The sequence below is a fragment of the Suncus etruscus genome, chromosome 7 (genome assembly GCF_024139225.1).
Source record: "Suncus etruscus isolate mSunEtr1 chromosome 7, mSunEtr1.pri.cur, whole genome shotgun sequence".
Lineage (NCBI taxonomy): Eukaryota > Metazoa > Chordata > Mammalia > Eulipotyphla > Soricidae > Suncus > Suncus etruscus.
The window spans coordinates 29111293-29133804 of NC_064854.1; the positions used below are offsets into that span (position 1 = coordinate 29111293).

Sequence of the window (22512 nt, forward strand, 5' to 3'; positions counted from 1 at the left end):
ATTGTCCTTTTGCAGAAATCAGCTGTCTGGAGCTGATTATCAAGACAACAGGGCTGATGTTAGCCAGATCTGGGCGATTCATTTGGCTAGAGGTTTGACTTTATGGGTTATTTTGAGTCTGTAGAAACTGCATATACATATACATCCAGGCAATTGTGTAATAAAAGTTGGAAGAACAGTTGCTGGGAATAGCCAGCTGAGAAGGCAGGTTTGCTTTTGGGCCCCACTGGGGAGACTGGGGCCATTTGCAATGTGTCTGGATGACCCACATTGTCTTTCTCCTTCTTTTTAGAATCTCAAAACGCTGGGCCAAAGAGATAGCACATCGGTAGGGCTTTTGCCTTGCATGCAGCTGATCCAGGATGAAATTGGTTCAAATTTTGGCATCCCATATGGTCTCCAGTGCCTGCAAGGGGCAATTTCTGAGTGCGGAGCCAGGAGTAACTCCTGAATGTCATTGGGTGTGACCCAAAAACAAAAATCAAAAATAAAACCTCAAAACCCAACTGCATTTAATTCCCTTAGGACTGTCATTTTGTTTGTTTGTTTGTTTGTTTTAGGGCCTCACCTGGAGGTGAGCAGGGTGAAATTCTGACTCTGTGTTAAGATACTACTCCTGGAGGTGCTTGAAGAACCATATGGGATGCCGAAGATTGAACCTGCATTCACTCACTTATAAGGCAAGTAAGTGCCATACCCATTGTACAATCTCTCCAGCCCTGGATTACTGCTCTTTGCCTTACACTTTGCAAGGTTCATTCCCCGCCCCTTTTTTTGGCCACACCTACCAGTACTCAGGGGTTACTCAGAAATCTCTCCAACCAGGCTTGGGGGACCATCTAGGATGCCAGGAAAACCCGGATCCATCCCTGGTCAGCCGTGTACAAGGCAAATGTACTACTGCTGTGCTATCACTTTGGTCCATTGGCTTACTGTTTTTTTTTTTAATAGATAGTATTGATGATTTGGATGCAGAAAGGAAAACTGGTCAAAGCCATTATAGATTATTTACAGTCACAAAAAGTTCAGGCAAGAAAAAATGACTCAGAGGCTCGGAGCACAAGATTGCTTGCTTGAGACCTGGGTTTGAACCTCCAAGCACTACTAGACTATGCCTCACCCACCCACCCCCTGAACAAACAAACAAGCAAACAAAAAAGAAAACCAAAAGGGTGAAAAGAATTCTAACTGGTTTACTATGTAGTGAATTTGGTTCTGTGGGCTAGTTTTCTGTGAAAATATCTCATTTACAAGTAGGTGGATAGGTACCAGTTTTGACAGATGTGACCTTAGATATAAAATAAGTATCAGTGCTAGGCTGTTTTTTATTGCAGCTTTTAATTTTTGGTTATTTTCCAAAGTCGTTTGAGTTGGCATTTATTCAATAAATATGGAGAGCTGCTTCCAGTAGGAATTTGGTAAATCCTCAGTCACTTTACTAACAAGTACTTTTCTATATTAAAACTCACCATTAGGGCCCGGAGAGATAGCACAGCGGCATTTGCCTTGAAAGCAGCTGATCCAGGACCAAAGGTGGTTGGTTTGAATCCCAGTGTCCCATATGGTCCCCCGTGCCTGCCAGGAGTTATTTCTGAGCAGACAGCCAGGAGTAACCCCTGAGCACCGCCAGGTGTGACCCAAAAACCAAAAAACCAAAACAAAACAAAACAAAAAACAACAACAAGAAAACCCCTCACCATTAGTTTTTTTTAATGCACAAGGAGAAGTCAGCTTACCTCAACAATGAGGACATTCTGAAATGGGAAAAGAAAACATTCTTTAGAATAGGATGTCAACCTGACTTCCAAGATACATGTATATTTTACCATAGATAGAATTTTATAGTTTTCCCAGTCATTCACTGTATTCAGGCTAGCACCAGGCTCATCTTAGATCCTGTCCTGCTTTAAGCCATAAAGTTGTCCCACTTCCAGTAACCTGGTAAATACTTCCACCTTCCCATATTCTTTGGGATACAAAGCTTACTACTATGATTTGTCAGGAAAGATTACCCGCATTAACTGCATGCTAAAATAGAGCCAACTCTGTAGGGTCAGCAGCCTATTCCAGCAGAGCCCCAAGTCATGAGGATTCAATATTTATTCTTAGATGTTCAGTGCTGGTTTTGTTGTTGTTGTTTTGGGGCCATAACCAGCGGTGCTTAGGGGTTACTTCTCCTAGATGTTCTCAGGAATCACTCCTGGTGGACTCAGAGGACCATATGGGATGCCGAGGATCAAACCTGGGCCTACGACATGCAAGGCAAGCACCCTACCATCTATGCTATCATTCTGGTCCCAAGATGCTTAGTGCTGAGAACTGGAATGGGCTTGAGAAAGGACTATGAAGAGCCTGATTGTCTGATAGATATTTTTTCATTTTATTCATTATTGGGGAATGGATTCCAAATAGTGTTGGGGAGGCCCAGGGCCCCTTCTCAATAATTTTTGGTCAAACAGTAAGGCAATTCAATGTGTGGTCTGGCGAGGTATTACTGCTTCTCCCTTGGGCATCTTCAGGGTGGTAACTAGTGATGCACAGAGGACTATATAGTTAGTTTTCTAGGGAGCAAACTAAGGTCAGCTGCATGATAGCATGTGCCTTCTACCTGGCAATATCTCTCTCCCCCTGATTTACATATTCAGTGATGTGGTCCAGTTGCTGCCTCTCTACAGTCCAAGCATTTCTCTATTCTTTCCCTCTGAACTCTGTGTCATTTTGATTTCTTGTACAATACCTTCCATATGAAATTTTAAACTCCATATGGGTGCAAATATTATTTGCCTGGCTTACTATTGTATTCTCACTCTTCAGCATATTATCTGCATATAGATGCTTAGAAATTGTTGACAGGAGGAATAACTAAATCCACTTATTAATGAGTTTAAAATGAGCCAAGTAAATATGTTGATAGTTACATGCCAGGGGCTGGAGAAATAGTACGGTGGTAGAGCATTAGCCTTGCATGCAGAAGGACAGTGGTTCAAATACTGGTCCCCATTTGGTCCCCTGAGCCTGCCAGGGACGATTTCTGAGTGTAGAGCCAGGAGTAGCCCCTGAGCGCTGCTGGGTGTGGCCCAAAACCAAAAAAACAAAAACAAAAACAAAAAATAGTTACAGGCCAATACTCTCTCCTCAAATTAGTATAGGAATGTGCATAAAGGTGTGTATATAGACTATCAATGTAATGTTGTCTTTAGATATTCATTCATCTATCCCTATGATTCAGGTAATACATTTTTGGGAGGGGACTTGGGCCACACACAGCAGTGCTCAGGGATTATACCTAGTTCTGTGCTCAGAGGACTCTTCTGGTAGTGCTATGGGGTGCAGGGGATTGAACCTAGAATAAGCATTGTGCAAGGCACATATTATATTTTAAGAATTATATAAACCTTTCACTTTAACTATCTTACTTCTAATGCAAGAGATTTAAGTAATAAATATATTAAGCAAATAGCAGAAAACTTGGTCAAATTTGAACTATACTTATATATCTTTTTCTTTCTTGGAGGGACCACACCCAGCAGTGCTCAGGGCTTACTCCTGGCATGTTTGGGGTACCGTATGGGATATTGGGGATTTAACCCAGGTTGACTGTGAGCAAGGCAAGCACTCTACCCATTGTGCTATTACTCTAGGTCTACCTATTGATGTTCTGAACATTTGCTATTATGAACTAAACAATTAACCCACAAGTAATTGTTAGGATGTGCTTTTCTCTTTCTCTTTCTTTTTTATCTCTCCATCCCTCCCTCTCACCTTCTGTTTATCTCTTCCTCCTTCCCTCCCTTCCTCACTTGTTGAAGCATTCAGAGGCTTTCTCCTACTCATTCCTTATTCAAGACTTGCTAAGGACCATGTAATGTGTGGAATTCAAGGTCCAATGACTCCTGCATATAAAGTATGTGCTTCAGCCCACTGAGTAGTGTCTCCATCCTCATGTTTTCTTTCTTTTTTTTTTTTTTTTTGGTTTTTGGGCCACATCCGTTTGACGCTCAGGGCTTACTCCTGGCTATGCGCTCAGAAATCGCCATAAACTATGCCTCTGTCCAGGTTATCAGTGAGTGACTTATTATATGAAGTATCCACCTCCAACCCAAACAACTCATTTCCTATGCTGGGAGAACCTACTGGTCTATGAAACAAATAAATCATCTGAGGGATAGAGTGGTAGCACAGTGAGTAGGGCATTTGCCTTGCACAGTGCAGACCTGGGTTTGAGTCCTTGCATCCTATATGGTCTTTGAGCATTCCAGGAATGTTTTCTGAGCACAGAGTCAGGAGTAACCCCTGAATGTAGCCAGGTGTGGTCCCAAAACAAAACAAGACAACTCCCTAAAAAAACAAAAACAAGTAATTTGAAGAAATAAAAGGTATTCTCAATTTTGAAAGTGTTTTCACTCATGTCTTCTTCATAATGTTTCCATTAAGAGAACTAATCTCTTTATACTTTAATGCAGCAAGATTAGCACAAAGGGGAAAGACTGATCCATTTGGATCAGAGATATAGTTCAAAAAGACTGAGTATGGGCTTTGTGTGCACTAGATCCCGAGTTTGGTCCCTGGTGAATAGCACTGTGTTGAATAATTGAGCACTGAATAGTCAGCCTGCACAGATGAACCAAGTAAAGTTGTGAAAAAAATTAAAACAAACTAATCTTTAGATTATCCATGTGTAATACTTAAGTATTTGAGAAGTGTCAATGAAACGAGTCTACATTTTTGATGGCATTTCTTTCTATAGTTCATTATACTATTGACATCCCTCTTGCTTTTCATGTTTTGGTGAGGTTTGTTCTTTTGACCACACCTGGTAATGCTCCAGGATAACTCTTGGCAGTGTTCAAGGACCATATATAGTGCAAGGGATCAATCCAATTAGCCATTACTATCTTTCTGCCCCAGTTTTCTTAATAATACATAATTTCTCTCTAACTGGACGACCATTAGTATCTCTGCTTTACATTTTTCAGTAAGAAGTCTTCTAAAATCACCCCCTACATTTTTTTGTTTTGAGGTCACACCCCACAATGTTTTGGGGTTAGTACTGGTTCTCTATTCTGGAATTAATCCTGGTGGTGCTTGGGTGACTGTTTGGGATGCTGGGTCAGCTGCATACAAGGCTAGTGCCTTACTCATTGTTTTATTTCTCCTGCCTCTCTATACACTTTTTTTTTTTTTTTGCATGGACAACTTTGGAAATTTGTTCTGAAATCACTGTGAATTCCATCAACACTTCCAGTTAAATAACTGATCATTGAACTGCTGTGCTAGTTACTGTCTTAGTTTCATGGTACCTTGGTCATTGCCTCCCTGAAAGCCAGGCAAATCTGCAGTCTGGGAGTCATAGCAAAAACTAGAGCAGGAGGAACTGGAGTGACAATACAGTGCTTAAGGCAGTCAGAGGGTAAGGCATGCAGCTGACCCCAAGCCCTGCTAAGAATGATCCTTAAATGTAGAGCCAAGATCAAGCCCTGAACACAGCCAGGTATGCCCCCCCCCCAAACAAAAACAAAGAAATAAGTCCCCTGGGGACACTCTACTGTCTTTCTTTGCTATTGTATGAGCCTAATGGAACAGATCACATTAAGACTCCCAAAGCAAATGAAATGAAAGCATAGAATGATGAGGGGGCCAGAGAAACAGCACAGTGGTAATTGATTGGCATACAGCAGATCCCGGTTAGATCCCAAGTGTCTCATGTGGCCCTCAACCGTGCCATGAAGGATTCCCCTGAGCACTGCTAGGTGTGACCCCCCAAAAAGCAAACAACCCCCCCCACAGAATGATGCCAGTTGAAAGAAGATTCTTAGTAGAAGGGTACACACTTGGCCCGCCTGAAACCCACGTGTGAATCACTGCTTCCCTTCTCATCCCAAGTGATTTTCTTAAACAGGATCTGCCTACTTCCAGTTCTTTAAAATGCAAAGTGGTTGGCACACCACAGCCTAATCTCAGGCTGGATTGTTTTGGCTGTGGTCACACTAAGCAGAAAGCTGGCTGCAGCGGCAACAAACTGTGGGTGCGAAGTATGGGAACTGTGACTACCAAGCCCACAAAGAGAAGAACAGACTTCAGTAGTCCCCTCTGTAATCACTCAGTAAGTTCTAAGCTGTTGATTGGTTGGTTTGCATGTCCATTAGTTTTCAGCCTTATTGAAGGTTAAAAAAAAAAAGATGATTCAAATAGTAAAGGCAGTTTCTGGACGGAAGAAACTCTGGCCTTTGATTAGAAACTTCTTTGAGGAGGGCAGCTTGGGAGCTGAGGGGTAAGGGAACACAGGCCTGTTGAAATCTTGCACTGCACTTGTGCATCTGTGTTTCCATGTAGCCAGATTGAGCCTGTTTCCATGGATTTGGTTTTTTATTTCACCCTTTCTGAGATCTCAGTCAAACATGAGTAAGATCGTCAACTTGCCAGTATTCGATTGACTTTGAAAAAATTTTGCCAGAGAGTACATTGCACAGACAGTTCAAACATGAATAAAATGTTTGTGAATACACTAAGTCTTTTGACTTCATCTTGGAGGGTTTGCTCTACTCAGGAAGGATGACCTAGTTAGAACCACAATTCAGCCAGTTGCCCCTGTGCGTTTCCCTGCTCTAAGGAAAAAGAAAGAAGTAAAGCTGAAAGAAAGAAAGAAAGAAAGAAAGAAAGAAAGAAAGAAAGAAAGAAAGAAAGAAAGAAAGAAAGAAAGAAAGAAAGAAAGGAAGGAAGGAAGGAAGAAAGAAAGAAAGGAAGAAAGAAAGAAAGAAAGAAAGAAAGAGAAAGAAAGAGAAAGAAAAAGAAGGAAAGAAAGAAACAAAGGAAGAAAGAAAGAAAGAAACAAAGGAAGGAAGGAAGGAAGAAAGAAAGAAGAAAGAAAGAAGGAAGAAAGAAAGAAAAAGAAAAGGAAATAAGAAGTGGTATATGCAAGTCTCTCTTTTCTGTACATTTCATTTTGTTTGTTTGTTTGTTTGTTTTGGAGCCCCATTTGATGATGCTCAGGGGTTAATCCTGACTTCACACACAGGAATCACTGCTGATGGTGCTCAGAGGGTGGAGTGCCAGAGAATGAACCCAGGTTGACTATGTGTAAGGCAAGTACCCTTTTCCCTATCACTGTACTATCACTCTAACCCAGGATATCTATTTTTTGTTAGTTTGTTTTTGTTTTGGGGCCAGACCTAGCAGTGTTCAAGCATTACTCCTAGCTCTGCACTCAGAAATCACTCTTGCCTGGCTCAGGGGGTCATTTGGGATGTGGGGAATTGAACTTGTATTGATTGCGTTCAAGGCAAATGCCTTATGTGCTGTGTTATTGCTCTGGCCCCCAAGGATACCTACTTTTATTCAATGTGACTGCTCTTCCTTTTCCCCATCTAGCCACTGCATAACAGAAATAACCACAAATAGGAGAGATTAGGCTTGTGTAATAGCCTGATCCTTTTTATCCCTTCAGAAAGCTGAAATTGTTCAAAGAAAATACAGAGATGTGTCAGTAGAGCTGAACAAAAGCCAAGCGTGCGTTGAATTCATTCACAGCACAGTTTGCAGGTCAGGTTCCATGCCACAAAGACCACTTGCTTTAGGAAACAACCCTTCCTTGCAACCTATGTATTTATGTCAGAAACTAGACACATTTTCACTTATAAAGCTCAGGCAGGTTGGGAAAGCCAACTGAGATTTGGATGTGTTTACCCTATAACCTCATAGGTTACTTTCTTTTTCCCCTCCAATTTTTATTGAGGCACCGTGACTTACAATCCATTTAATGATAGAGTCCCACACAGAGAATGTTCCTATACCACATCCACTAAGAGAGTCTCTGTCCCTTTACTACCAGTGTCTTAAAGTCTCTCTCAACCCTCCTACCTCCTTGATAGGCTAAATTCTGTGGGCCAATTCTGTTGCCTTTATCCACTTAATATTTCCATATTATGTTTCTTTATAATCCTACACACGAGAGAGAACAGTTTTTTTTTATCTCACCTTTTTATTGAATTTACTGAACTTGATATTTTCTTACTCCATCTGCAAAGTAGCAAACTGCATGATTTTATTTTTTCTTATAGCTGAGTAGTATTCCATTATTTGAATATTAAAAAAGTGTTTTGGCTGTTTGTGTCACGTCTGGTGCTGCTCAGAGTTTACTTCTGGCTCTATGCTTAAGGGTCACTTCTGGAAGCTTGGGAGCTTACATGGGGTTCTGGAGATCAACTTGGGTTGGCCATATGCAAGGCAAGTACCCTACCTGCTATACAATCGCTTTAGCCCCCACATAATTGCTCTATCCATACATCTGCTATTAGATATTTGGGTTGTTACAAGATCTTGACTATTGTAAACAGTGCTGCAAGGAATAGAAAAATGCAAATATCTTTTTAAAAATAGTGTTTTTGAGCTGTTGGGATAAATGCCAAGAAGTAGAATAGATGAATATGGAAATTCAATTCTTAGTTTTTTAAAAAGCATCCATACTGCTTTCCAAAAAGGTTGAAATAGTCAACAATCCCACCAGTATTGGATAAGGGTTCCTTCCCATCATACCCTCACCAGTATTTTTTTAATATGTGCCAATCCCACTAGTATGAAGTGAGATCTTATTGCTATTTGATTTATATTGCCCAATGATAAGTGACGAAGAGCACTTTTTTATGTACTTATTGGCCATTTGTATGTTGTCATTGAATAGTTGTCTCTTCAGCTCTTCTTCCTATTTTCTGATGGAATTGTTTGTTTTGTTGAAGTCCACTTCATTCTTCTAGCTGCTTTGTCTGCATATTTGAGATTCTAGCTCTGAGCTCTCAACTCTATTCAATTGGTCTTCAAGTCTCTTTATTACAGGACCACACTGTCTTGATTACTATAGCTTTGTAGTATAATTGAAAGTTTGGAAAGAGTAACCTCCTACTCTGTTTTCTTCACTGACTATGGTGATTCAGGTTTTTTTTTTTATTACTTCACACAGTTACTTTGTTTTCAGTAGAGATGAAGAAATGATCAGAGAGTTGACATATGAGCTCTAAAGGAATTCTTTTTGGTCAAAGATATGACTCATGAAATAGAGCAAGTGCCTTGGATGGTGATGTTTTAGCTTTGATGCCATTGAAGCTGCTCTCAACTTGTCGCAATCTGCAATGCCCTTGCCATCACCACTGCAAAAATTCCTTTCCATTTTCAACATCCCACCACCACCACCACCATCACCAAGTAAACAATGCTCAGCTTCACAGCTTCACAATTATCTTGGAAGAGATGCAAGCCAAGCCAAGCCAAATCACAAAAACTTCTCATCTCAATTCTACAGATCCTGAAGTTCCTGGAGGGCACTGCCCTGTGATACCCCCAAATTCTATACTGCTGACAGCCTAGAAGGAGCACACCAAATTATAGGGAAAGTAGCATCGAAGACAACTAAGCTCAATAAATAAAAACAATAACACAGAATGCTCAACTAGCATTAAATTGTCTTTTACTGAAGCATCTTTTGGTAATTCAGTTAGCCATGTTTTGTAACTAATATTATAAAATAAATTACTTGGGTCTGCTAAGGGGGCAAAATTAGGGGGTGGGTGAGAAACTGGGAATAATAGTGAAAGGAAGGTAACACTGGAGGTAAGATTGGTGTTGAGGGCTGGAGAGATAGCATGGAGGTATGTTGCATGCAGAAAGATGGTGGTTCGAATCCTGGCATCCCATATGGACTCCTGAGCCTGCCAGGAGCAATTTCTGAGTGTAGAGCCAGGAGTGATCCATGAGCGCTGCCAGGTGTGACCCACAAAAAAACAACAACAAAAAACAACAACAAAGATTGGTGCTGGAACACAACTGAAACAACCTGCAAAACTATATTATGAACAACATTGTAAACCACTGTTTAAATAAATTAAAAAAAGAATTCCATCCCTAATTTTTTTTTTTGTTTTTGTTTTTGGGTCACATCCAGCAGCACACAGGGGCTACTTTTGTCTGTATGCTCAGAACTTGCTCCTGGCAGGCTCAGGGGACCATATGAGATGCCGGGATTCGAACCACCGTCCTTCTGCATGCAATGCAAACACCTTACCTCCATGCTATCCCTTCGGCCCCCCTAATTTTTTTAAAGCAATATCAGTCTGTACTGAGAGCTTATTCCTGATTCTGGGCTCAGGTATCATTCTTGGCAGGCTCGTGGAACCCTAAGTGGTACAAAGATTGAATCCAGGTCAGCTGTGTGCAAGGCAAGTGCCTTACCAGCTGTATAATAGCTTCAACTTCTCCCTCCCTAAATTTTAACCTTTCAACAAACCTATTTAAATGTTAGAGAATCCCTAGCTACAGAAACAGTGAGGGTGTGTGTGTGGGGTCATTGAAAGGGTGAATTTAAAAAGAAGGAATAAGGGGTACCAGAGAGCTGTCAGAAATAAAACTGGAGGGAAGCTAGGAGACTAAAATTTGGTTGGCATCTTGTCCCAGAGGCCTGATAAAGGGAGTGCTTGATAAAAGAGACATCGTTAAAGGGGTTCATCTGCATCTATTTGCATGAATCAGCCCAGCCCAGAGAGTGTCTGACATGTATGGCAAGTGCTGAGATGCAATGAAGGTCACCAAAATCCCCAGAGCAGACATCAGTAAGCCCCCAAAAACAGTGGCACGAACCAACCTTTCCAGCCAGTGTCGACAGGTCATCGCCTCCGATTATCTGCATCTCACCCATGGACTGGTCATTCTACAAAGGAAGTGAGAGGCACACTTTATTTAACTGTCTAAGGAAAACTTCAAAGTACTTTCCCCATCTCCCCAGTTTGGGTTGGATTGTGTCTCAAGTGCAGTGCGCATAGCTAGCTGGGACTCATGGTTGCCCAGGGTTACCAGGCCAATCCCGCTCCAGGGCTCCAGACAGTTTTTCGTGACCATCAGGGAGAGGCTGCATTGGGGAGAAGGGATAAAAGGGGTAGAGAGAAGACAAACGCACCTAATTTTGGAACAAAAAAAAGCAATGGAAGGGGCCAGACCCGCTTCTCCAGCAGATGGAAAGGGAGAAGATGGTTATCCCGGGTACTGTGGTCCTGCTGAGTGCACTGGGCACCTGCCAGCTGGCCAGCAAGCCTTGCAGACAACCTGACCCTGAGGGTGGGGTGAAATTCCCCCTCTCCTTCTGCTCCCTCGTGCTGCAGCTCCTGGCTCTTTGCTGGAGCTGAGACAGGCCAGGGAGGAAGAATATTCCACTTAGCCCTCCAGACAGTCGGGTACTCACTGAGACCCAGATTTGTCTCTAGAAACAGCCTTCAAACCCCATCGGAGGTTCTGGTCATTCTCTTTCACACTGATGAATGTTGGATAATCACTCTGTTCTCATTAACACACACACACACACACACACACACACACACACACACACACACACACACACACACACACACGAGCGTGCACCAGGAACCAGAGACCAGTAGTTTGCTTTCTGGTCTCATTATGGAAACACATTAGCAGAGTCCGAGTAAACATTCTAGGTAGGACAGCCAGCTCTGGTCTTAGGAAAAATGCAGTGTACCACGATGAAATCCCTCAACTAAGGCATTAAGCTAGGATGAAGCTAGTGTTCAGACACTTATGGGCAACATGCTGAACCAGGAAAGATGGATGTGTGGTGCCTGGTTGTTCTCAGTGAAAATACATAGCTGTTCTTACCAAGTCAGCCATGGTTGATTGAACGTGATTGAACTAGGGTGGGCTGCATGCAAGGCAAATAAATGCCTTCTCCCTAGTACTCTCTCTTCAGCCTTTCCAAACCTTCCCCTTTTGTATGGGCCAAAAGGGGTAGGCCTTACTTCTGACAACAGCTTCCCCAGAAACTCCATCTAACCTTGGGCTTTTCAACTACTTGAAAAGCTGAAAAGTAGGAGCTTATTCAATCTGGTTTGTCACTTGCAAAGTGTATTCTATCACTTGTGTCTGAGACAGAGAGTTACTGTGTAGGAGACTCAATCATCTGGGAGGGAGATAAAATAGCCAGATAACCAATAGAATCTTTGCCAAAGAACTTTTCTTCTGTCCCCCTCCATATGGGGTGCGGGGGTGTGAAGATAGTCAAAGATGTTTACGTGCACTTGGTCAAGCATGACTTTTAACTAGGGGAGTGGAGAAAATTCATGAAATTGAAGATAGACACTGATGTTGGTTCACTGGCAGCTCACATGAAAACGGCCACTTAGATAAAACCAATGATTTTCCCCTCATGGGAGTGATCTTTACAAGGAGAAAAATCGAAGCATGTCTAGAATTCATTTTTTTTTTTTTTTTTGGTTTTTGGGCCACACCCGGCGATGCTCAGGGGTTACTCCTGGCTGTCTGCTCAGAAATAGCTCCTGGCAGGCACGGGGGACCATATGGGACACCGGGATTCCAACCAACCACCTTTGGTCCTGGATGGGCTGCTTGCAAGGCCAACGCTGCTGTGCTATCTCTCCGGGCCCTCATTTTTGTTCTTTATTTGCATATGCCTATGCAATTAGAGAGATGGGTTAACAGGTTAAGCACATACTTTGCTGTAGGAAGCCTGGGTTCATTCCCTCAGAATAGCATGATTCTCTACAACCCATGAAAGTTACCCACCAGTTCAGATCTAGAAGTAGTCTCTGAGCACTGCCAATGTGGCCTCAGAACTTAACAAAAGTCAAGAGCCAAGGAGGTGTCTCAGAGGGTTGGCATGGATACCTGGGAAGAATGAAGCACAACTGGAAATCTCCCCAAAAAATGTCAAGAGAGGAACATTGTTGTCACCCAGAGATGTTGAGATATAGGAGTTAACTCTGGAACATTTTTTGGTGTGTATTAGACTCAAGTATGTTGTTAATAGCAGCAGGAAAAAGAAAATTTCAGTATCCTGAGAACTGAGGTATGCAGAATTGATTCCAAGGACTAAACCACAGATGCAATGTAACAACTGAGATTTATATTCTGCCTAATCAGGGTAAATGCCACAATAATTCTATTATCTCCATTCTATTGGTTAGAAACAAAATAGCCCACAGCACCTCAGAAAGCTCCATGGGAAATCAGATATCTGACATGTTGCATAAAAGGTCTGTGGCAGAGTCTTATAGTTCAAGACTATCAGCGTGTTTTTAATATTAGCTGTGTTGTCCTTAGCTCATTTGAAATTCTTACCTTCCAAATGGGTCTAAGACTATTGTCTGATACCATTCATTAGTTTTTTTTTATTCCTTCCCAGTTTGAAATTTGATAGTGGTGAGGGAAGTTTTTGGCTCTATGCAGTGGTGCTCAGGGGCTATTTTTTGCACTGTTCATTATTTTTATTTATTTATTTATTTGGTTTTTGGGTCACACCCAGCCGTGGCGCTTGGGCTACTCCTGGCCCTAGGCTCAGAAATCGCTCCTGGCAGGCTCGGGGGACCATATGGGATGCCGGGATTTGAACCACCATCCTTCTGCATGCAAGGCAAACGCCCTTCCTCCATGCTATCTCTCTGGTCCCAATTTTTTGCACTGTTCTTAAGAGTGATCCTTGGTGGTGCTTGGAGGTTTTTACATGGTGCTGGAAGATGGAAACAGGGTTGGAGACATACAAGGCAAACACCTGTACTATCTCTTGGGTCCTGAAACAGTAGTATATATATATATATATATATATATATATATATATATATACACACACACACACTTATATACACATATATATATATTCTTATATTCTTCTTTTTTTTGTTTTGGTTTTTTGGGTCACACCTGGCAGCGCTCAGGGGTTACTCCTGGCTCTATGCTCAGAAATAGCTCCTGGCAGGCACGGGGGACCATATGTGACACCGGGATTGGAACCAACCACCTTTGGTCCTGGATCGGCTGCTTGCAAGGCAAACGCTGCTGTGCTATCTCTCCGGGCCCCTCCTTGATGATATTGTTTTAGACAGAATTGCTTCATAAGTAAGATGGAATTTTAAAGACTCCATTTATACTATCTTCATATACTGAGTTGGATATTTTTTCATTTTATTTTTATATGTTCTAAGAGAGTCAGTAAGCAGATTTATCTACTTTGCAAAGGTTCTTTTGATCAAATGCAGGTTATTTATCTTCAACTTACAAAGGAGAAATATTAAGCACTAAGTTGAAGCAACCTGCTGAAGGTGAAGGAATCTGGTTAGATCCTGATTTGCCAGGATCTGTTCTTTTTTTTGGTTTTTGGGTCACACCCAGCGGTGCTCAGGGGTTACTCCTGGCTGTCTGCTCAGAAATAGCTCCTGGCAGGCACGGGGGACCATATGGGACACCAGGATTTGAACCAACCACCTTTGGTCCTGGATCGGCTCCTTGCAAGGCAAACGCCGCTGTGCTATCTCTCCGCCCCCCCCCCCTTTTTTTTGGTTTTTGAGCCATTCTTGGCAGCAGCGCTCAGGGGTTACTCCTGGTTCTATGTTCAGAAATCGCTCCTGGCAGACTTGGGGCACCATATAGGATGCCAGGATTTGAACCACCCTCCTTCTGCATGCAAGGCAAACACTCTACCTCCTTGCTATCTCTCTGGCCCTCAGAATCTGTTCTAAACCTTTTCCACATCCTTTTAGGAAGGACTCCTGTCACTGTCAGTGTTAGTTGAACAAAATATCCCCATTATCAGGGTAAAGGAGAACTGGTTCTTTTTTCCAGAATTTAAATTGAGGATTGCCCAGAGGAAGAAACTAACAGATCTGCTTGGCAGAGTCCCTTTTCTCAGTCCAGACTTTGGTGTGTTACCCAAGTTTGGCAAATGGGACATTCTCCCTAGAGGAGAAATATTTGCCTGAAGCAAAAGAAGAAAGAAACGAAGCATATTTCTTTTGACAGGCACAAGATAATATCTGACTTTGGACCGAATACAATAAAACAAGAATAAAAATGGAGGCAGGAAAGAGAGATAATACAGGACCACCTTCCTATCTTGCATGTGGCTGACCCAGGTTCGATTTCTGGCTCTAATATGATCCTATGAACCTCAGCATGAATGATTCCCTGAGCTCAGAGCCATGAGTCAGCCCTGAGCACTTCCAGGTATGGTTCCAAAATAAATAAAATTAACAATGGGATCATGTGCATGCCAGAGCTGCTGACCACCTAGGTACTCAGGTGGGGTCTTCTGTCCAAATTCCATTCCATGCTGGCTGTGGTCCAAGGGTTTTATTATTATTATTATTATTATTTTGATGACCACAACCCCATTGATGCTCAGGGGTTACTTCCTGGCTCTGCACTCAGGAATCACTGCTGGCAAGGGGACCATATGGGCTGCTGAGGATTGAACCTGCATTGGCAATGTACAAGGCAAATACACTATCTTATTGTGCTATTACTTTGACCCCAAAGCTAGTACTATTCGGCGGGGGGGATTTGGGCCACACTAGACAGTGCTTAGGGGTTACTCAGAAACCACTTCCTGTGGGCTCCAGGAACCATGGGATGCCGGGGATCAAACCTGGGTTGGCTGCATGCAATCTACCATCTGTACTATTGCTTCGGCCTCTAGTCCTGGGGTTTGGAAATGGCCTGTGTGATGTGTACATTGCCCTCTCAGTGCCCCGCATTGTTTCATTATTTTACTTCATAATAGAAGTATTGTAGAGGCCAAGCTCTGTCCCTTCTGTGTGAATCAGCTCTGGTCAAAGTCTGGTGAGTGAGTCACCGGTTGGGCTTATTTCAAAACTGCTTTGGGAGATCACAGAGGGTCTGAGATGGAAAAGGCAAATGGTGACCTGGAGGGTAGAAAGAGCTTTCTAGGCCTGGCTGCATTTTTCTCTCTTGAGGATTAAGATGCCTGCCCCACCTCAAATCCTTCTTACTCATCTACCATTTGAATTAAGAGAATTAAAAAGATTATTCTATGATTTGTGAAAACAACCTCCACTAAGAAAGGAGACATTAATGGGGCCAAAGAGATAGCACAGGGGTAGAGCATTTGCCTTAGATGCAGAAGGACGGTGGTTCAAATCCTGGCATCCCATATGGTCCCCTGAGCCTTCCAGGAGCAATTTCTGAGTGTAGAGCCAGGAGTAAACCCCTGAGCGCTGTCGGGTGCGACCCAAAAACCAAAATAAAAAGAGAAAAGAAAGGAGACATTAATGTTCACAGGAGACTTTAATACTTACTGACTTGTGTACATATTGTTGACGAAGAGGGATGATAACATAATCATCTCACCTCTTCCTTGAGCACCTTAGAAGCAGGTAATGAGGGAGGAAGTCTGGGCAAGGACTCTCCAAAAACCATAAAGCTGGAGACATCAAATGAAGGCCACTCCAACCAAGATCTGCTGAGGTATCAACTTCAGCCAAACTTTCTCAGGAGGTAAATCAGAAACAAAGTGCTTTACTAGAAGATCACCTGAGTTTAAAGGCTTTGATAACAGTCAGGCCAGAAAGATAACAGGGGTTAAGGCATTCACTTGCACACGCCAGTGGAGTTCAATCCCCCTCATTGCCACAGTATTGAAGCCTGAGCACAGAGCCAGGAGTAAATGAGATCTCCAGCTATGCCAACTATGCATAGGATGTTACCAAGACAAAGATGAAGTTCAAGAAACTCACTGTGTCCCTAGGTGTCCTACAGGGGTATTATTGTTGAGGTTGGGAGATCAGAGCTGATCAGAATCTGCTCAGTGTGGCCACAAAGATCCCTCCACAGCCCACCAGGCCCATCTTTGCATGCAAGGCAAATGCCCTACCCACTGTACTATTGCTTTGGCCCCAAACACTTCATTATTTTTGTGGAGGTGATATCCAGTGATTCTTCAGAGCTATTTCTGTTCTGTGTGCAGAGAGCCACATGTGGTATTTTGGATTAAACTGGGGTTGACTGCATGCAAAAGAAGTGATTTATGTCTCTTGTGTATTTTAATTTTTGTTATTTATTTATGTTTGTTTTTTTTTGGGGGGGGCCACATCCAGGGATGCTCAGGGGTAACTCCTAATGCAATTGTCCAAAACACCAAAATAATGAGCAAAAAACCTAAGTCCTCACCAACAACTAGAATAGACTCTGATATACATAGTGCAGAGGCCTCTGATGATACTTTCCAGGGCAAAATTTTGCATGTTCACTCTTAAGTCCCCTGCTGCCCAGCTTGGGGTATTATCTCTCTCCCCACGTCTTCTCTGCTTTGGAAACCCTCTCTCTCTTTACCTCTCTCTTTTGTGACATTGATTGCTTCCCTGTTCATCTTCCTCCAAAGTCCTGATCTGATGCAAAAGATACAGAGCTTAAATCCTAGGGACCAGAGACATATACAAAGAAGGGAAGATGCTTGCTTACTGGAATTCAATTTGGATTAGAAGTCTCATTAGATTATGGGCACAGTTTAAGGACCTCTGAGCTCCACCATAAGTGGCCAGATCAGCACAGAAGCAAGGGTAAGGCCTGAGTGTCACAGGCTATAAGCCCAAATCAAACCAAACAAAAAAGAGTTCAAATGCATCGAGCGTAAATTTAAAGGACTATGTCTGGCCTTAACCTAACATGTAATCAGGTAACCAGAAGAAATCTGCTCCCATACTGACCAGGTCAAGATGGGCCTGGTGGGCTGTGGAGGGATCTTTGTGGCCACACTGAGCAGACTCTGATCAGCTCTGATCTCCCAACCTCAACAATAACACCCCTGTAGGACACCTAGGGACACAGTGAGTCCCCAGACCACAGGAGCTCTCTCCCTTTGGCTCACAGGGCTGCTCGTGTGACACCTCTCCCTTCATGGAAGTAATGCTCTCTCTTCTAGACTCTGGTTAAATGTCACCTCTTCAAGGAAGCTCTCTTGGAGTTTCTTGAACTTCATCTTTGTCTTGATAACGTCCTATGCATAATGGCATAGCTGGAGATCTCATCCGATTGGAACTTTCTGTGGGTTTCAGGTCCCAAACCAGCCACCTCAATATTTTTATTGCTTGCTTTGTTTTGGGGCTACACCTCATGATGCTCAGTTTATTCCTTGCTTTGAGCTCAGGAATCACACTTGGCAGTGCTCAGGGGATACGGGAGATTGAATCTGGGTCTGCTGTATGCAAGGCAAATGCCCTACCCACTGTACTATCGCTTTGGCCCCAAACACCTCATTATTTTTGTGGAGGTGATATCCAGTGATTCTTCAGAGCTATTTCTGTTTTGTGCGCAGAGAGCCACATGTGGTATTTTGGATTAAACTGGGGTTGACTTCATGCAAAAGAAGTGATTTATGTCTCCTGTGTTTTTTTTTTTTTTTTTTTGGGCCACACCCAGCGATGCTCAGGGATTACTCTTGGCTGTCTGCTCAGAAATAGCTCCTGGCAGGCACGGGGAACCATATGGGATGCCGGGATTCAAACCAACCACCTTAGGTTCTGGATCGGCTGCTTGCAAGGCAAATGCCACTGTGCTATCTCTCCGGGCCCGTTTCCTGTGTATTTTAATCTTTGTTATTTATTATGTTTGTTTTTTTAGGGGCCACATCCAGGGATGCTCAGGGGTAACTCCTAATTCTGGGTTTAGGAATAACTTTAGGTTGTGCTTGGGGGACCATATGGGATAGTGGGGATTGAACCTTGGTGATCTATCATGCAAGACAAGCTCCCTATTCTCTGTACAATCTCTAACCCATCGTATATACTTATAAAATCTTCTATGTCGGGAGCAGTACAAAGAGTTAGTACAAAGGCTAAGGCACTTGCCCAGCAAGCAGCAGCATCCCCAACCTTGGTTCAAATCCCAGGAATGGCCCCTGGGAACTGCTGGGTGTGTCCTCTTGCTTCCCACAAGAAATAAAAACAAAATTTGTTTGGATTCAGAACTGAACATATGAAATATAATTACAACATTTTATTTCAATAATGTACTCAATGAGTAGTGAAGGATGTATTTCCAAGTCAGCAAAGCACTGCAGCCAGGAACCTCTCTGCAGATCAGTCCACACACATGACCTCTCTCTTTGGACGAAGACATACATTCTGCTCACTCTGAATTTGGTGTGTCAGACTTTGCAGACATGTGGATTTCTGTTTAATGCAATAATTTATCTCTCCATTGTGAGTGGTTTTCTACTCCACCCAGTCTCTTAGAGATACTGTTAGCACAGAGCAATTTCCACCCAACAGAAAGAGACTCTTCTTGTCTTTATGAGAAATAAACACTGGATCTGAGGAAGGGACTATAATGATGTGAAGAAGCTGAAGGCTACTAGGATTAACAAAGGGTCACCAAGAGAAATGGAAAAGTGACAGGGAGCACAAAAACAGAGCTTGAGTGTAGTTTCATTCTAAAAGACTCCAGGAAAGAGGAAACTCAGGTTCAAAACAGACGGGGTGGCTGGGCTTCACATGACTGCTTGAGCCTGGCTGCAGGATATCCTTCTGTTTTGAGCTGTGTGGGGTGGACTTGTTTGGGCTGGAATTGTGTTTTTGAAAATATGGAGCAAAGCGACAAACAAGCTATGCACAGTGGTTTGGGTGATTGCCTTGCAAGTAGCTGACCTGGGTTCAATCCCCAGCATTCCATATGGACCCCAGAGCCTGCTAAAAGTGATTTCTGAGCGCAGAGCCAGGAGTAACCGATGAGTACTGTTGGGTGTGGCCCAAAATTTCTTTTTGTTTGTGCTCTGGCCAGACTTGGAGGTGTTTGAAGGCTGCTCCCAGCTATGTGGTGACAGGGGTTGAACTTGAAGTTCCTGCTTAAAAGAACATGCTCGAGCCCTTTGAGACTCCTCTTTGTTCCTCAGATGGGACTCGGCACATGTGAATGCCTCAAAAGACTTCAGTGATGCAAGGAGCTGGGAGATGGTGGTAAGGACTGAAGCACATCCTTTGCACACAGGAGTCCAGAGTTCAAGCCCCAACACCACATGGTCTCCCAAGCACTTTCAGATGTGACCCCAAAGCATCAAGCCATGGGAACTGAGCAAGACAAATGTCCCCAGAGGAAAAGAACAAAAACTTCTGCATTTTAAGTTGGGGTCTACCATATCCCTGCAGTGACTCTTTTATTTTACTTTTTGGTTTTGGAGCCACACCCCTTGGTGCTAAGGACTTACTTTTGGATCTGTACTCAGGAATCACTCCTGGAGGAGTGATTAAACATATGTGGTGTTAGAGATCAAATCTGGGCTGGCTATGTGCGCTAAACCATTTTCTTCATAATACTTTCCAGGCCTCCAAAAGCCTAGGCCTAATTTATAATGATACACAAGTGCTGGAGAGATAGTTCAGCAAGTAGGGTGTTTGCCTTGCCACCTCCATTCAATCCCCCCCGCACCGAATATGGACCCCCAGGCACTTCCAGGAGTAAATCTGAACACTGAAATAATTTCTCTGCACTCCTAACTTGTTAAGCCCTGACACAAAAAGGAAAATATCTAGGCCAGAGAGATAGCATGGAGGTAGGGCGTTTTTGCCTTGCATGCAGGAGACGGTGGTTCGAATCCTGGCATCCATATTGTCCCCTGAGCCTGCCAGGAGCAATTTCTGAGCATAGAGCCAGGAGTAAGCCCTGAGCACTGCAGGGTGTGACCAATAAAAAAAAAAACAAAAAACAAAAAACCAACAAAAAATAACTTTTTTGTGGGGGAGCAAGGTATCTCTTAAGCTGAGCTTAAACAACTCTGGAACCTCTTGGTGATTATCAGGCAACTGGGCAAGTAATTTAACATGAAGGCTGGAGGATGGGGCACTATTTGTGCTCTGGATACCAGAGATGACCTGGGTCACCCTGGTGGTGCTAGGAGCTCACAATTGGTGTTGCTTAAAGACATCTGGGGATACTTTGTATGTGTGTGTGTGTGTGTGTGTGTGTGTGTGTGTGTGTAATATAGTGCCTTAACCCCTGTACTACCCCTCTGGTCTCAAGATTTATAATGATAACTAAAAAATAGCCAATTGTTGAAGTGTTGCTCAACAGCAACTTAATTTCAAGTCAGAGCCCATGAATTTGTGTGTTTTATTTTCTTTTAGGACAACCCCCCTCCCCCGCGGTGCTCAAGGGTTACTCCTAGATCTGCATTCAGGAATCACTCCTGGATATGCTTAGGCAACCATATAGGATCCTGGGGACCAAACCTGGGCTAGTTGCATGCCAGGAAAGTGTGCTATCTACTGTACCCAAAGCCCATGTTTGAGGGTTGTCAGTGGCTAGAAGGTGAGTAAGAAGAGCCAAAGATCTTTGCTGTACTGGAGAAAGTACTGTAATATTCACCATGCCCTCTGCAAACCTCTTCCTTCTCTTGATTGTAGTGCTGGCCTATTTGGTTGTGGTGCCCATTGGAGGCTGCAGAGCTGGGTGAAGTGTTCATCTGCAGCCTCCCTCAGAGTTTCATTGCTCAGTAGCTTCTGGTTGTAGCTACAACCACTCCTTGCCAAGGTGCTCAACATCTTGGTTGTGCTTGGTCATAGTTAACATAACAGCACCGATCATGCTCAGAACATGTGAGTAGACTCAGAGTCCAAACTCACAGCCTTCATTTTTGCCAGGAAGATTCTTTCGCCATCAAGCATCCCCCCATCTGACTATTTTGGCACCAGACTGCATCTGTCTTTGTGTTTACCCAACTCTATTTGGGGCCAGAAGATTCTTTGATCTTATGCTACGTCTCGGCTTGAAATAGCTGTGAAAATGCTCATGCCTGCAAAATAAGGTCTAGTTTTATCATCAGGATAGGCAAGGCCATCCTGAGACTCAGACAAGCATGGCCTCACCAACCATGAACACCACAACACTAGCACAGCTGCTATTTTCTTCTTCCTTCTCTAAGGGATTGTTTTTGGGTGAAAATTCTGTCCCGGACTGTCGATGGGACTTATGTAACAGACAGATGTGCTGACTTGGGTCTAAGATCCCACCCTTTGGGGATTTAGATGAAAAGCGGCTGATATGGTTCAAATGGGTCACCCTAAATACCCCAAAGCAGATGGTCCTCTGAAAAAGATAATTATGTTCAATCTTTCTGCTCAGAGGAAGTCTTGGGGCTGGAGAGATAACACAGGGGTTAACTTGCATATGGCCACCACTGTTTTGTTCTGGTTTTTGGTGTATTTTTTGTTGGGGAGGGGTTATGTCTGGCAGTCCTCAGGAGACCATGTCCTCAGGATCAATCCAGGATTGTCTGAGCAAGCGAAGTGCCATAACTCCTGTGATATCTCTCCTTGCTTCCACACCCTTTAATTTCTAGCATCACATGGTTTTTCTTCAAGTATCCCTGGAAGTGACTCCTGAACACAGAGATGGGAATAGTAGCAGAGCACTTTCAGACATGCTCTTGGAGGTATCTGATCTAGATAGGCTCCCTGAATATGCCTGACAGAGTATGGACTGACTTACCACCTAGAGTGGGGCCTGGTCCAGCTCCTGCTCTGCTCGACAGACACATGGTTCTAATCAGCCTTGCAGATGAAAATAGTCCATTAGCCTTTGTCTCAGTTGATCCAAGTATAAAGAGGAGACTGGCCTTGAGCAAAGCAATTAGGTCCCCCAAATTGATACATAGGATGTGGGGGTCCACATTTGTCCTTTGCTCTGGGCCCTATAAATAGTAGGAGCAAGCCCAGGTTT

The 22512-nt window shown here is 43.2% G+C and overlaps 1 protein-coding gene across 1 annotated transcript in view; it reads right to left on the minus strand.

Moving 5' to 3' along the window:
* PRTFDC1 (phosphoribosyl transferase domain containing 1) overlaps nucleotides 1-22512 on the minus strand; it is a 79281-nt gene that overhangs the window by 7913 nt on the left and 48856 nt on the right. Inside the window, exons 4-5 of the mRNA XM_049777839.1 lie at nucleotides 10628-10693; nucleotides 1737-1754 (exon numbers count right to left, since the gene is read on the minus strand). Coding sequence (XP_049633796.1) covers nucleotides 1737-1754; nucleotides 10628-10693 — 84 coding nt within the window. The remainder of the gene's footprint in view (nucleotides 1-1736; nucleotides 1755-10627; nucleotides 10694-22512) is intronic.